This window comes from Tyto alba, unplaced genomic scaffold, assembly GCF_018691265.1.
Source record: "Tyto alba isolate M040663 unplaced genomic scaffold, T.alba_DEE_v4.0 Super-Scaffold_17, whole genome shotgun sequence".
In the NCBI taxonomy this organism is placed as follows: domain Eukaryota; kingdom Metazoa; phylum Chordata; class Aves; order Strigiformes; family Tytonidae; genus Tyto; species Tyto alba.
The window spans coordinates 11,397,651-11,409,828 of NW_024881279.1; the positions used below are offsets into that span (position 1 = coordinate 11,397,651).

Sequence of the window (12,178 nt, forward strand, 5' to 3'; positions counted from 1 at the left end):
GAAGCTGGCAAACCAGCACAGGTGGTGGATTTAATCTGATATTCATGGCAGGGAGACTCGGCCCAGCCCCTCACCTCAGCCTGTGCTGCAGCCAAGGGGCTGGAAGCCGGCTGGGGACTCAGGCTGGGTTGGTGGCCCTGCCCTAGGGGAGCCAAGGGCCCAAGGGCTGCACACTGTGGTGGGCACAGGACCCCCTGCTGTGGTGGGCATCACTCCGGGGTGTGTGGCAGCCAGATGCTCTTGTGGTGGCCACACTGCAGCTGAGCGAGCCGCAGGTGCCAGCCGTGTCCCCGGCCCCCTGAGGGGAGTAGGGTCACGGAAGGAGGTGGGGACAGCAGAGAGGCTCCGCTTTGTGCTTCTAGCACAAGATCAGGGCGCATCTCTAGGAGGTACCTTACAAACCGCAGCACATCCTGCTGCAGGGAGGGCTGGGGGAAGCCCGTGCCCAGCACCTGAACCCCCTTTGCTAGCACAGCCAGCACCTCCAGGGAGGGAACCAGTGCTTGAGCCTGGGACTGCGTCTAGCTTTGTCTTGGCGCAGGGTCCTCAGCCCCAAAGGGACCCCTGCATTCACCTGCAGATGCAAAGCGCTGCGGCCAGCACACAAGCAGGCAGCACGGGGACATGGCCTGCGTCCCCAGCCTCAGCCAGAGCGTGGCAGAGGCCCAGGGCACGGTGACCTGCTGCTGGCACAGCAGCGAGCAGACAGGACGGCACCTTGTCCGCACAAGGACCCAGTCCTGCCCACTCCCCCGAACTAGACTCAGCTCATCTGCCCCAGCCCCTCAACTCCTCAAAACTACCCCTGCCGCCAAAGCGCGGGGCCACCCCTCTCCCCAGGGAACCCACAACCAGGACCAGGGGGCTACAGTGAAGAGTTGGCTTTATTCACGGACACGGGGGCAGCTGTGTCACTGGCAGCTGCCCTCGTATTGCACATCCAGCGACGAGGGCGGGGGGGATATCCATGCCACGTCACAACACAGCGTCGGCACTACGGGACCTCGGGGAGGGCGCGGGCACCGTCACGACCCAGCAGGCTGGGGAGCAGGCTTGGGCGCCAAGGGTTCACAAAGGCAAAAGACCCGTCCACCCATAGATAGAGATATATATATAAAAAAAAAATAGTTCCACAATGACCAGAGCAGAACCACAGGGACACGCGTGCAAGCAAAATGTACAGCAGCCCGCGGGCAGGTAAACATGCTTTGTACAGACACAGACACGCCGGGACGCAGCCGGGGTTTATGGCGCTGGGAGGGATACAGAGCCACAAACCCGAGCTTCACAGACACACACGCACGCACGCACGCCAGCCCCTGTGGGCAGCGCCCACGGCTCGGGCACGCGCCGGGGCTCGGGGGCTCGGACACGGCGGGTTTTTTCTCACTGCTAGACACGGTACGGAGACACGGACACGGTCCCTTGGAACGGAACTGGAGGAAGAACTCGTGAGCGAACGGGGCAGGGGCACCCCTGCTCCTCCCCGGCATGCGGGCACCGGCCGGGGCCGGCTGGGGAGGAGCAGGGGGCTACCGGCGGTTCGTTGTGCTGCTGGTGGAAGAGGCGAGGATGGGGGTCCATTATGCCTCTGGCTCGTATTCTTGGTATTCCTCCTGTGGCGTGGGGAAAGAAAGAGCCGGTGAGAAAGCCCAGGTCAGGCACGGAGCCCCTGTGCCCCCCAGCCCCACGCCAGCATGCCCACGCAGGGCTGCGTGCATGGGGCACCTGGGAGCAGGCAGGCTCTGGGCTTTGCTGCAGACAGTGACGGCCGCCAGCACGCTGAGCACTGGCAGCCTGTGCCCTCTGCAGTGCCCTGCACCCCTCTGCCACCCCGTCCCCTCACCTGCGGGGGTTCCTCGTAGTTCTCCCCCTCTGGCTCCAGCAGCGGCTCAACCAGCGGCTCCTCAACAGCCTCCTGGGCCACCTCCTCTGGCTGGGGGTGAACCGGGGGGTCAGTGCCATGCAAACAGCACCCCACGCAGCACCCACCCTCCCTGCCGGGCTGGGGGTGACCTGGCAGAGACCAGCAACGCACCCGGGATACTGGGGGCTCTACATGGGGGACACCAGTGGGGCCCAGCGGGCGCCTCAGGCACACACCAGCCCCGCTAGCTGGGAGGCGACAGGCAGGGGTCCGTGGGAGCAGGGCCTGGGTGTGCGTGTCACCGCACCGCTCCCAACCCCGGCCCCAGGCAGGTGATGGGTGCTGACAGCACATGGGCTTGGGGGGGCCGCGGGAGCATCCTGCATCCCTGTCAGGGGCGGGCGGTGCTGAGTAACCCCTCCCCGGGGCTGGCAGAGCAGCTGGCAGGAGGGAAAGGGGGGCGGCCGATCCCCCCCGTGCAGCGGCGGTGGCCTCATTTCTTCAGCTGATGCTATTTTGGGCTAAGCTGGAAGCCAGCGGCTCACGGAGGGGGGGCGGCGAGATGCGAGCCCGCAGCCCCTCCCCGGCCCCCCCCCAAACTCCCGCAGCTGCCAGGTCACCCCTCAGCCGCCCGAGCGATGCGCTGCCGGCCGCCATGCGAGAGCCCGCGCGCGCACACGTCCGCAGCATCCGCGCACGCAGCCGGCGCGCGTGGGGCACCGGCGCCTGCCGCGAGCGGCTGGCGACCCCCGGGGACCCTCCCGCGGGGCTGGGGAGCTGCTGAGGGGCTTCCCCGCCAAGCCCAGGGACGTGCCAGCCTCCCCGCCGGCGCAGCAGGGGCTGCGGGGGGTGTCTCACCTTCAGGTCCGCAGGGAACTCCTCCTTCTTCACCAGCCCGGTGGCCGCCGCGATGTTGCCTGCGCCTGAGAATGCCGCTTCGCCCAGCTGGGACGCCTGCTCCTTTGCTTTCTCAGCCACTGCAAGAGCCGGGGGTGCCCATCAGTGCCCCCCCTCGCCCACCCTGCGACAGGGAGGGGTGCCCACCCGTGGCTCTGTGCCCCGAACCACCCTGGGGGGGCAGAGCTGGTGGGGAGTCACTGGGCAGGATCAGGCCCTCCCCGCCTCCCTGCCCGGGCGCTGGGCAGGGGAGGGGGCCGGGATGCTGCTCTGCAGCTGGGCAGGGAGTGTGAGCAGCCGCCGCAAATCCTTCGTTGCGGGCCCTGTTATATAAGAGGCTTTAGCCGGGTGACATCAGCCCCTCAATTAGCCTCTCATCTCGTTAGCGCGGCCACGCTCTTGGGGCCAGAGGGGTACTGTGATAGGGAGCCAGAGGGGACCGTACCTGAGGTGACACCTTGCACCACGCCTTGGGTTTTACTCCCTGGGGGTAGAAAAAGACAGAGATGGGGTTAGAGGGGCTGGCAGCCGAGATCTGCCATGTGCCTCTGCGAGCCAGGGTAGCATCCTGCCCGCACCCCAGCCTGGGCACACTGGGGCAGCCGGGGGGGGGCTCAGCTCCCGCCCGGCTCCCCACAAGGCTCCTCCAGTCCCTGCAGGAGCCCGGGCTGGGGCAGCACAAGGCCACCACCGTGTGCCAGGCAGGGCAGAGACCCCGGGACCAAGCACTGTGCCAGGGCACGGTCAGGCAGGTGAACGCCGGCCGTGCCGCTGAGCAAAGCTTCCCGCAGGAGCCGGGATCCATACCCAGAGCTGGTGCCAACACGGCACAGGAAGCCCCACAGCCGGAGTGGCCCGGGGCTGGATGCTGCTGCTGGCTGCGCTGACCCTGCCAGGCTCCCTTCAGGCAGTGACACTGCCCACAGATGCCAGGACACCCCCCAGGATGGGAACGGGGTGTCCGTGACAAGGGCAAAGGCAGGGGCTGGGCAGCTCCTGCAGAACGGGGCCTCGGGGCGCTCCTTGAGCGGCTGGACCCCCATTCCAGGGCATGCACCCCTGGGTGGAGATGGGGGTCCAGGGCAGGCACCCACCAGCACCCCGGGGGAATGGCTCTGGGGCTTCACCCCCCTGCAGAGCTGGGGATGGTGCCCCAACCCTGCGCCCTCGCTCCCGCCGAGGGCAGGGACGGCCTCAGCTCCCTCCCCAAGCGGCCCAGCACCACAGCCGGGCACACCGCCTGCCCGGGAGCTGCCTCCTCCCTGCCCGCGATGTCTTCTACAACTTGGCCCGAATGGACCTCAGCCCTGAGGGGCAGCCCACAAGGACCCCCCCAGCCGCCGGCTGGGTGCAGAGGAGATGCTGGCAGAGCCCTGGTGTGGGATGCGCACTGGGGCACGGCCTCTCCGAGATGTCCCCAGCCCCTCTGCTCCAAGCTGGGCACATCGCACCATGGGGGTCACTACCTCCATCCTGCCCCGAAGCATCCTCGGCGAGGAGCCGCGGGGTCCTTGGGCTCAGACCCCCGGGGAGCCGCGGGGGTTCCTGTCCCCGGGGACCCCATCCCCTCATCCTGGGCAGCAACCCCGACCCTGCCCCGGCCCGCGGGGCCCCATCCTCCTGCCTGCACATGCCCCGCGGGGCGAGCTGGGCACCGCGGGCACCCGCCCTCTGCCCCGGGGCGCCCCGCCGGCTGGGTGGTCGTAGCGGGGGAGGGGGCGGAGGCAGGCGGGGAGGGGGGACAGGGGCGGGGGGGGAGCAGGTCCGGGGACAGGTAAGGGGTGGCCGTGGGATGAGCAGGACGACGCAAGGGCAAACGCAGGAGCAGGCAAGGGCAGGCAGAGGGGGCTGGCAGGGGCGTGCAGGGATTAGCCGGGGGGCAGGCAGGCCGAGCCGGCCCTTACCGACATAGAGGACCCCCTCCTTGGTCTTCTCGGCGGCCTCGGCCACCCCTTGCTTGGTCTTCTCGGCGGCGGCGACCACCCCCTCCTTGGCCTTGGACAAGCCCTTCATGAACACCTCCATGGCGGCTCTGCGGGGAGAGGCCGCACGGCTTCACCCCGCCCCGGCCCCGCGCCCGCTCCCGCCCGCCCCGCGCATCCCCGCACCCCCGGCCCCGCCGCCCGCCCCCGGGACCCCCGCCCGACCTGGCTCGGTAGCAGCGGGGACGGGCGGGCCGGGCCGGGCCGGGCCGGGCTGCGGCGGGGCGGGCTCAGTGCGGCTGTGCCGGGGCCGCGCTGCGCTGCGCCGCGATGCGCGGGGGGGACCGCGCCGCGCCGGGCTGAGCCGGGCTGAGCCGTGCCCGGCCGTGCGGAGCCGTGCCCGGCCGCCCCCGCCCCCGCCCCGCCCCGCCCCGACCGGGAGCGGCACCCCCGGCCCGCCGGCTCCTTCCCCCCGCCGCGGCTCGGCACCCCCGGGGCGGTCCCATCGCGTCGCACCTTTCTCCCCATCCCCACCCGGCCCGATCCCGTGCCACGCGGTCCCCACGCTGTCCCGTGCTGGTCCCCATCCCGTCCCATCCCCATCCCGCCCTTTCCCTGTCCCATCTTCTCCCGATCCTGCTCCCATCTCGTCCTGATCCCCACCCTGTCCCCGTCTCACTCCCCCACACGTTCTACCCTACCCCTATGCCATCCCCCCCCCCCCCCCCATGATATCCTCTTCCCACCTCATCCCACCCCATTCCCATCCCACCCTGTCCCCACTCCATCCAATTCTGATCCCATCGCCTCCCCGTCCCATTCCAATCCAATGTTGTTCCCATCCCACCCTACCCTGATCCCCTCCTCCCCGTCACATCCCATCTCCACCCCCAATCCCAATGCTATCCCACCCTGCCCTGCCCCATACCACACCACCTTGATCCCATCCCACCTTACACCACCCTATCCCCCCATCCTGTTCCCATTCCACCCTGCCTCCCTGCCCACATCCCCCAGCTCCCTGCCCTAGGGGGGGATCCCCCCATCTCCCTGCTCGCCAGGAGGGGCAGGCCTGGCACACCCTCCCCAGCGCACCACCCTCCCACCCCACCAGCTGCAGCTGGGACGGGTGCTTCATCCCACCCACCTGGGGGCACTTAAGAGCCAGGAGCGGCCCGGGGGGCGCCTGTGCTGGGCAGGATGGCTACAGGGGAGCAGGTGAGTGTTCTCCCTCTGGGCTGGGCCTGGTGGCAGAGCAGAGGCAGCCCTGCTGTCCCCTCAGTTGTGGGACCTGTATCATCCGGGGGGGGGGGCTGCAGACTCCCTGCTGAGGTGGCCTTAGGGATCCTCAGGGCTGTCCCTTGCTTCCCCAGAAGAGGCAAGAGGAGCGGCGGCGGCGGAGGGCTCAGAAGCAAGAGCTGCTCCTGGCAGAGAGCCTGGGCAAGCACCCCCTGCAGAACAGGTACGGGGGGGGTTGGGCCGTGGGCAGCCTCTCCCAGTACTGGGAGGCGGGTGCTGGGGCTGGAGTGGGGCTCCAGCATAGATGACCCCCCTCATCTCCCCTCTCTCTCCAGGTGGGCACTGTGGTTCTTCAAGAATGACAAGAGCAAGATGTGGCAGGCAAACTTGCGCCTTGTCACCAAGTTCAGCACTGTGGAGGACTTTTGGGCGTGAGTGTCCTATGGGTGGGCAACGTGCCCCCTCCGGAGAGGCCCCGGTGGGGTGGTCTGGGCTAGAGGAGGGTGCTGTGGGTCCCTGAGGCACCTCTTCTCACCTGCTTCTGCGCCTTGTCTCTGCCCGGTGCAGGCTGTACAACCACATCCAGCTCGCTAGCAAGCTCACCTCTGGCTGCGACTACTCCCTTTTCAAGGTGAGACAGTCCCTCCTCAGAACCCCTTGCAGCACCCACCGTTACAGGGACACACTGGGTGCCAGTGGGGCTGGCGGGGTGCCCTGGCTGTAGGGTGGGAGGGAAGCCTGGCTGGGTGCTCACAGCTCCCTGAACTGGCTCTGGCCGGGTGCTTGGTGCCCCTGACCATCCCCTTGCCTGTCCCTAGGATGGCATCGAGCCCATGTGGGAGGACAACCAGAACAAGCGTGGTGGGCGCTGGCTCATCACCCTGGCCAAGCAGCAGCGGCACACCGAGCTGGACCGGTTTTGGCTGGAGACAGTGAGTGCAGCCCCACTCAGGCTGGCCTGCGGGGTCTTTCCCCCTGCTACAGTGCCAAGCCTTAGCAGGGACTGTCCTGGGCTCCCCTTCTCCTCCCGACAGCTTCTGTGCCTCATTGGGGAGATGTTTGATGAATACAGCAACGAGGTGTGCGGGGCTGTCATCAACATACGTGCCAAGGGGGACAAGATCGCCATCTGGACCCGGGAAGCGGAGAACCGGGAAGGGGTCACCCACATTGGGTAATGTAGCTTTGAGGGGGCTGCACAGGGCCAGGTGGGAGAAACAATGCTGTGCCATTCATGCAGCACCCTTCCCTCCTCCAGGCGTGTCTACAAGGAGCACCTGGGCCTGTCACAGAAGGTGGCCATTGGGTACCAGGCCCACGCGGACACGGCCACCAAGAGTGGCTCCCTCACCAAGACCAAGTTTGTGGTGTGACTGTGGGGGGAGCGGGGTGCTGACTGCAGGGTCCCCCTGTCCTGTCCCACAATGAATGGATGCAGCTGAGCATGGTCTGTGTGTACAGGGTTGGTCATCCGGCACCCTGGGGTGGCTTTTGCTTGGGGAGTCCCCTGGGAGGAAGACAATGGGTTGGTGTATTGTGTGTCTGCCTGCTGGGTGAGTGGAGCCAGGAGCACAGGGCTGGCATTGCCCAGGCATCCCTGTGGGCTTGGGGTGCTGCATGCATCCCTCTGCTTCTCCCAGTGCCAGGGACCAGTGTCCCTCCGCTCTGCGGGACCCCAGATAGTCCCCAGGAGGATGCTGGGCTCTGTCTTCCCCTGGCCAAGGCTCAGACACAGTTTACTGCCCTGCAAGCCTGGGTGTGGGAAGGGATACCAGAGCCCAGATCCTCTGGGTTGGCTCAGCCTCAGGAGCTGCTCCTCATCTCCCCCAAACCCCCCCACAGCAGTGGGGGCCTTTTCAGGAAGACCAGCTCCCCAGCCCAGGGCTGTCCATTGCCACCGCAGGGTCGATGCTGGGGCTGCAGCACAGCATCACCCCCATGCTGCCCACCTCGGGCTGTGTTTGCTCACATCTCCTCCCACGGGCACCTGCAGCATGGGTGGTGCAAAGCTGATTTGCTTCCCAAGGGTTTATTGGTGCCAGACTTGCAGGTTCACAGCCCCAGTCCAATGAGCCCTAGGAGTTCGCTGGCTTCTCCTTTCCATGGCCAGTGTCCTCTCCTGGCTGCACAGGGGACCCCTTACTCCTCCCCCCGCCTTGCTCCAGCACAGCTCAGCCCATGCTCTGTCCTTTAACCTTTTATTTGTGGTTTTGACTGTTGGGTCTGTCCTTCCCCGCTGCTTATTCAGGTTCTTGAGGTGGAGCTGCCTGCTCACCTCCTGGTAGTTCCGCCTGCGCTTCTGCCTTCACTGCAGGTCTCCTCCATCCCCCTCCAGGAGCACCTGGGCAGCTCCAGCTCAGCCCAGGGTGACCCGGGGCAGCACATCCAGTCCATCCGTGCCTCCCGGTGAGCCTAGAGCTGGGGCCACTTGTCCCCCGGCTGCTGTGTGCTGCCCTGCCCGCACCTGGGGCTTGTGGAGAGCTGGTCCCGCAGGACAGAGCCGTGGCTACCTCTCTGCTCTGGCAGTTGGTTGAGGCACGTCTGGCCGCGGTGCTGCGGCTGTGGCACCCGGGGCTGCCCGGTACAAGGGGGACAGAACTTGCTGCCCTCCTCTGTGGGGCAACCAGTGCAGGGATGCTGTGGGGCACGCCGGCCCCGTGGGCAGGAGCAGGACCCGGCAGGGAGTGTGGGGAGGGGTGCAGCAGTATTGGGGGGGGGGGGGGGGGGGGGGCAGCACCCCCAAGCCTAGGGTGTCTGCAGGCGGGGGAGGCAGGGGCACTGAGGAGGGGACGCGGGCGTGGGGCTGGGGGCTGCAGCCTGCCCTGCCCGCCCGGGTCCCGCGGGCTGCCTGCACTGCCGGCCGCTCGCCACGCGATGGTGCCGCTCGCCCGGCCTTGGCCAGCCCTCCCTCCGGTGGGCTACTCCGCACAGCCCTGCCTTTGCCCCACAGAGCTGTCCACCCCCCCCACCCCCGCGTGAGAGGCTGCAAGAGCCATGCGTGGGGCACGGGTTGTGGGGCGGGCAGAGCTGAAGCTGGAGCGGGGGGTGCCGAGACCCCCATCCAAAGCACCGTTAATAGCTCTTATTTGTCCGTGTCCCCACCCCTGCACCCCAGCAGTGGCAACAGGAAGTGTGTGAGGGTCAGGGGCACCCCCTCCTCTGCCTGGTGTGACAACCCCCCTCCCACCCCCCCATATATCCCCTCCCCCGAATGAGGGGCTGAGCCCCTGTCAGACCACGTTGTCCCTGTCCCCTCACCCCCACGCTGGAGGCAGCAAGGGGGCTGTGCTCAGGGGGTGCCCTGCACCCTGCCGTGGGGGGGGGCCAAGGTTATCGGGGGGGGGGGTGTTGGTGGCAGAGGCAGTCATGCACTGATGTGGTTTGTTGCCATTCGCATGCAGCTGCAGTGGGATTTCATTTGATTGGAAAAGTAATAGGGGCGGTTTATGGGCTCCCTGCAGCCCAGCGTGGCTGGGGGGGCTGGCAGTGCCCACCCAGAGCCCACCCTTTGGGGGCATGATGGCCTCCATCCTCAGCTCCTGCACCCCAGGGTCCTTGTGTAGGGGACAGAGGGTGCTAGGAGCTGGGGTGCAGCCGAGGACCCCCCAGGTGGGCATAGCAGTTGCCAGGAGCCACTCAGTGAGCACAGCGGTGCCAGGGCTGCCCCCGGCCTGTCTCACGCTGGGCAGCTGTCCCAGCTGGCAGCTGAGCTGGCAGCCCTGTCAATAATCATAATTAAAAATTAATACTAATCAAAAGGGAGAGGCAGATGGCAGCAGACATGCGGCACGGCTGCGGGTGGGGGCGGGGGGCACTGGCGGCAGGGGGGCCAGCAAGGACACGGGTAGGGATGGCCAGCAGTGGGGCAGGGGGGGTCCAGGGGGGATGGGGGGAGTTCAGGGTAAGGGACCCACATGGCAGAGCAGGGAGGGGGGATGTGGGGCCAGGGTTGCCGTGAGGCACAATGGGGATGGGGACAGCAGCACGGCACTGGGCTGGCGCAGGGATGGGGACCCGTCTCCCTTTCTCCAGGCAGTCGGGTGCAGGTCAGTGGTGCTGAGCGCCGGTGCGGGGTCACCTTGCCAGAAGCTGGAGAGCAGCCAGGGCCAAGCGCTGCCGGCCCGCGCCTCGGCTCGGCAGGCTGCCAGCCTGGCCTCTCCCTGCGCCACCGGCTCCAGCAGCAAGGACAGATCCTGCCTCCTGCCCCCGGCACACAGCTGGTGCCGGGATGGGTGCAGGCACCCATCTCGTTGCAACCAGTGGGTGCTGCAGGATGAAAATCCACCAAAGTAATTGGGGAAGGAGGTGCTGGCTCCACGGCAGGGTGCGTGGGCTGGGGAAGAACAGGCAGCGCTGGCTCACCGTGGGAGTGGGCAGGCAGTGCGGCTGCCGGCGCTGGGGCTGTGCCACGCTGTTCCCTTGGTGCCTGCACCCACATCCCTGCCCCATCGCTTGCCATGGGGGTGCTCTGGGCCCTGGCAGAGGGGACATGGGCACACAGGGGACCTCCATCTCTGGGTACTGCCAGCATCCCTCGGGGGGGACGGGCCCCCCACAATGTACCCAGTGCTCTCCCTGCCCGCACTGCTGGGCCCTGGCAAGGACACAGGCTGAGCTCACCCTCCATCCAGAATCACCATGGCATCTGAGGAGGGGTACCCAGGGTAAGGGGTACCTACAGCGCACTGTTCCCATGACAACCTCCCCAGAGACAACAGCCGGTGCAGGAGATGTGGGAGGCGAGGGGCCCATGGTCCCCTCCACGCTTGGGCTCCCACGCCTGGCAGGACACTGTGGGGTACAGGAGAGGGGCTGCACCCATGGGTCTTGCTCCCAGCCTCGTGTTCTACCTGCCCCGTCCTCTTCCCTGCAGCGTGGGGCAGGCATGGCCAGGCTGGTGCTGCTGGGCTTCTGCCCTCCAACTACTGGTTTGCACAGGGCGGGGGGGTTGCAGAGTGGGGCACAGTGGGGTCTGTGCGGAGGGGGAGGAGTTAAGTGCCTGCAGGGCTGTCCCCAGTGCCATCAGCAGAGGAGGGGGAGAGGGGGACAGTATCTCCTGCCCTGCGCCGCAGGGAGCCTGTACCTGAGAAGGGTTCCTTGCTGTCACTTCTCATCTGGGTAGCAGCCAGGCTCCTGCAACACGGCTGAGCGCTCTCCTTGCCCGCAGGGATGGGCTGGCACTTCCCGCTCAGCAGAGCGGGTGGGTGGGATGGGGACAGGGATGGGAATGGGGACAGGGACAGGAGCTGTGTGGCCACAGACCTGCAGGCATGGCTGCAGCACAGTGCTGCGGCAGGCTGCTGGCAGTGCCCTGTCACAGGCAGAGCTGTCCCCACCACCCTGCTCTGCGCTCCCCTGGCCATCACCCCTTTGGGGTTTGCTCTGCTGGCCCCATGCCATGGCCTGGGTGCCCCCCGGCTGGCTGGCATGTGCCCATGGGGCCTTGTCCCCCCCAGGTGCTGTGCCCACGCTGTCACCGAGCCTCTGGCACAGACACAGCACAGCTCCTGCCCACAGCCCCATCCCTCCGCTCCCCCAGTCGATGCCACCAGCTCCAAGGGACAAGCCTGCACCTCCCTTGACACAGATGCATCCCAACAGTTGGGAAAAGGGGGGTCCATTAGCACCCCCACATCCTCCTGGTGTGGCACAGGGACCAGCCACTCTCCTGGCTTGCAGAGGAGCAGCTTACAGCCCTGGGGCTGCGAGGGCGCAGGGCACACGGCAGGCAGTGCCACCAGTACCTGTCCTTTCCCTCCTGGCCCTGTCCACCCTCGTGTCCCCTTGCAAGGGGCTGGTGATGCTGCAGCCCACGGCCACCCCCATGCCTGCACCCAGCCAGCGGGCTGCCAGGTTCCCGGCCAGGCTCCCCGCCCGCCCCGGTGCCGTGTCTCTGGCTGGGAGGGCTGGTGTTTCCCGGGCGGTCGATGCGCCCATCGATCCCACGCAGCTCCGTCAGCTGCTCTCCCACCACCCTGCTAATTAATTGTCTGCTGGTGCAGCTGCTGCTGCAGGAACACTGGGCACCCAGGGTGCCTGGGCTGCCTGCACCCTGCCCTGCCTGTGAGCTCACAGCCCTTGCCCCACACGTGGCCTGGTGGCCCCACGGGAGCTGACACCCACCTCAGACCCACGCCTGACCCACCTGCGCCACAGATGGGGGGGGTCTGTGTCAGGCTGGGGAGGGGACTGGTGAGCCCTGGACTGGGATGAGGGGCACAAGGGTGTGAGGTGGAGGGAGTGGGGGGCAGCA

The 12,178-nt window shown here is 67.4% G+C and overlaps 2 protein-coding genes across 3 annotated transcripts; one reads left to right on the forward strand and one right to left on the reverse strand.

The window, feature by feature from the left end:
* Window positions 1–866: 866 nt before the first annotated feature.
* On the reverse strand, window positions 867–5,052 carry SNCB (synuclein beta). The gene is made up of 6 exons (XM_042790500.1): window positions 4,912–5,052; window positions 4,669–4,796; window positions 3,210–3,248; window positions 2,726–2,844; window positions 1,847–1,936; window positions 867–1,616 (listed from the first exon to the last, which is right to left on the reverse strand). Exons 2-6 carry the CDS (start codon window positions 4,787–4,789, stop codon window positions 1,584–1,586), a joined length of 402 nt encoding a protein of 133 aa, XP_042646434.1. The 5' UTR covers window positions 4,790–4,796; window positions 4,912–5,052; the 3' UTR covers window positions 867–1,583.
* Window positions 5,053–5,156: 104 nt separating this feature from the next.
* EIF4E1B (eukaryotic translation initiation factor 4E family member 1B) lies at window positions 5,157–7,362 on the forward strand. Of its 2 annotated transcripts, XM_032983736.2 has the most exons (7): window positions 5,157–5,904; window positions 6,060–6,148; window positions 6,261–6,356; window positions 6,493–6,556; window positions 6,744–6,857; window positions 6,960–7,099; window positions 7,184–7,362. In XM_032983736.2, the coding sequence occupies exons 1-7, from the start codon at window positions 5,887–5,889 to the stop codon at window positions 7,296–7,298; spliced, it is 636 nt and encodes a 211-aa protein (XP_032839627.1). In that variant the 5' UTR covers window positions 5,157–5,886; the 3' UTR covers window positions 7,299–7,362. The 2 variants fall into 2 exon arrangements, with proteins under 2 accessions (XP_032839627.1, XP_032839618.2); XM_032983727.2 differs by having other exon boundaries at window positions 6,744–7,099.
* The last annotated feature ends 4,816 nt before the right edge of the window (window positions 7,363–12,178 follow it).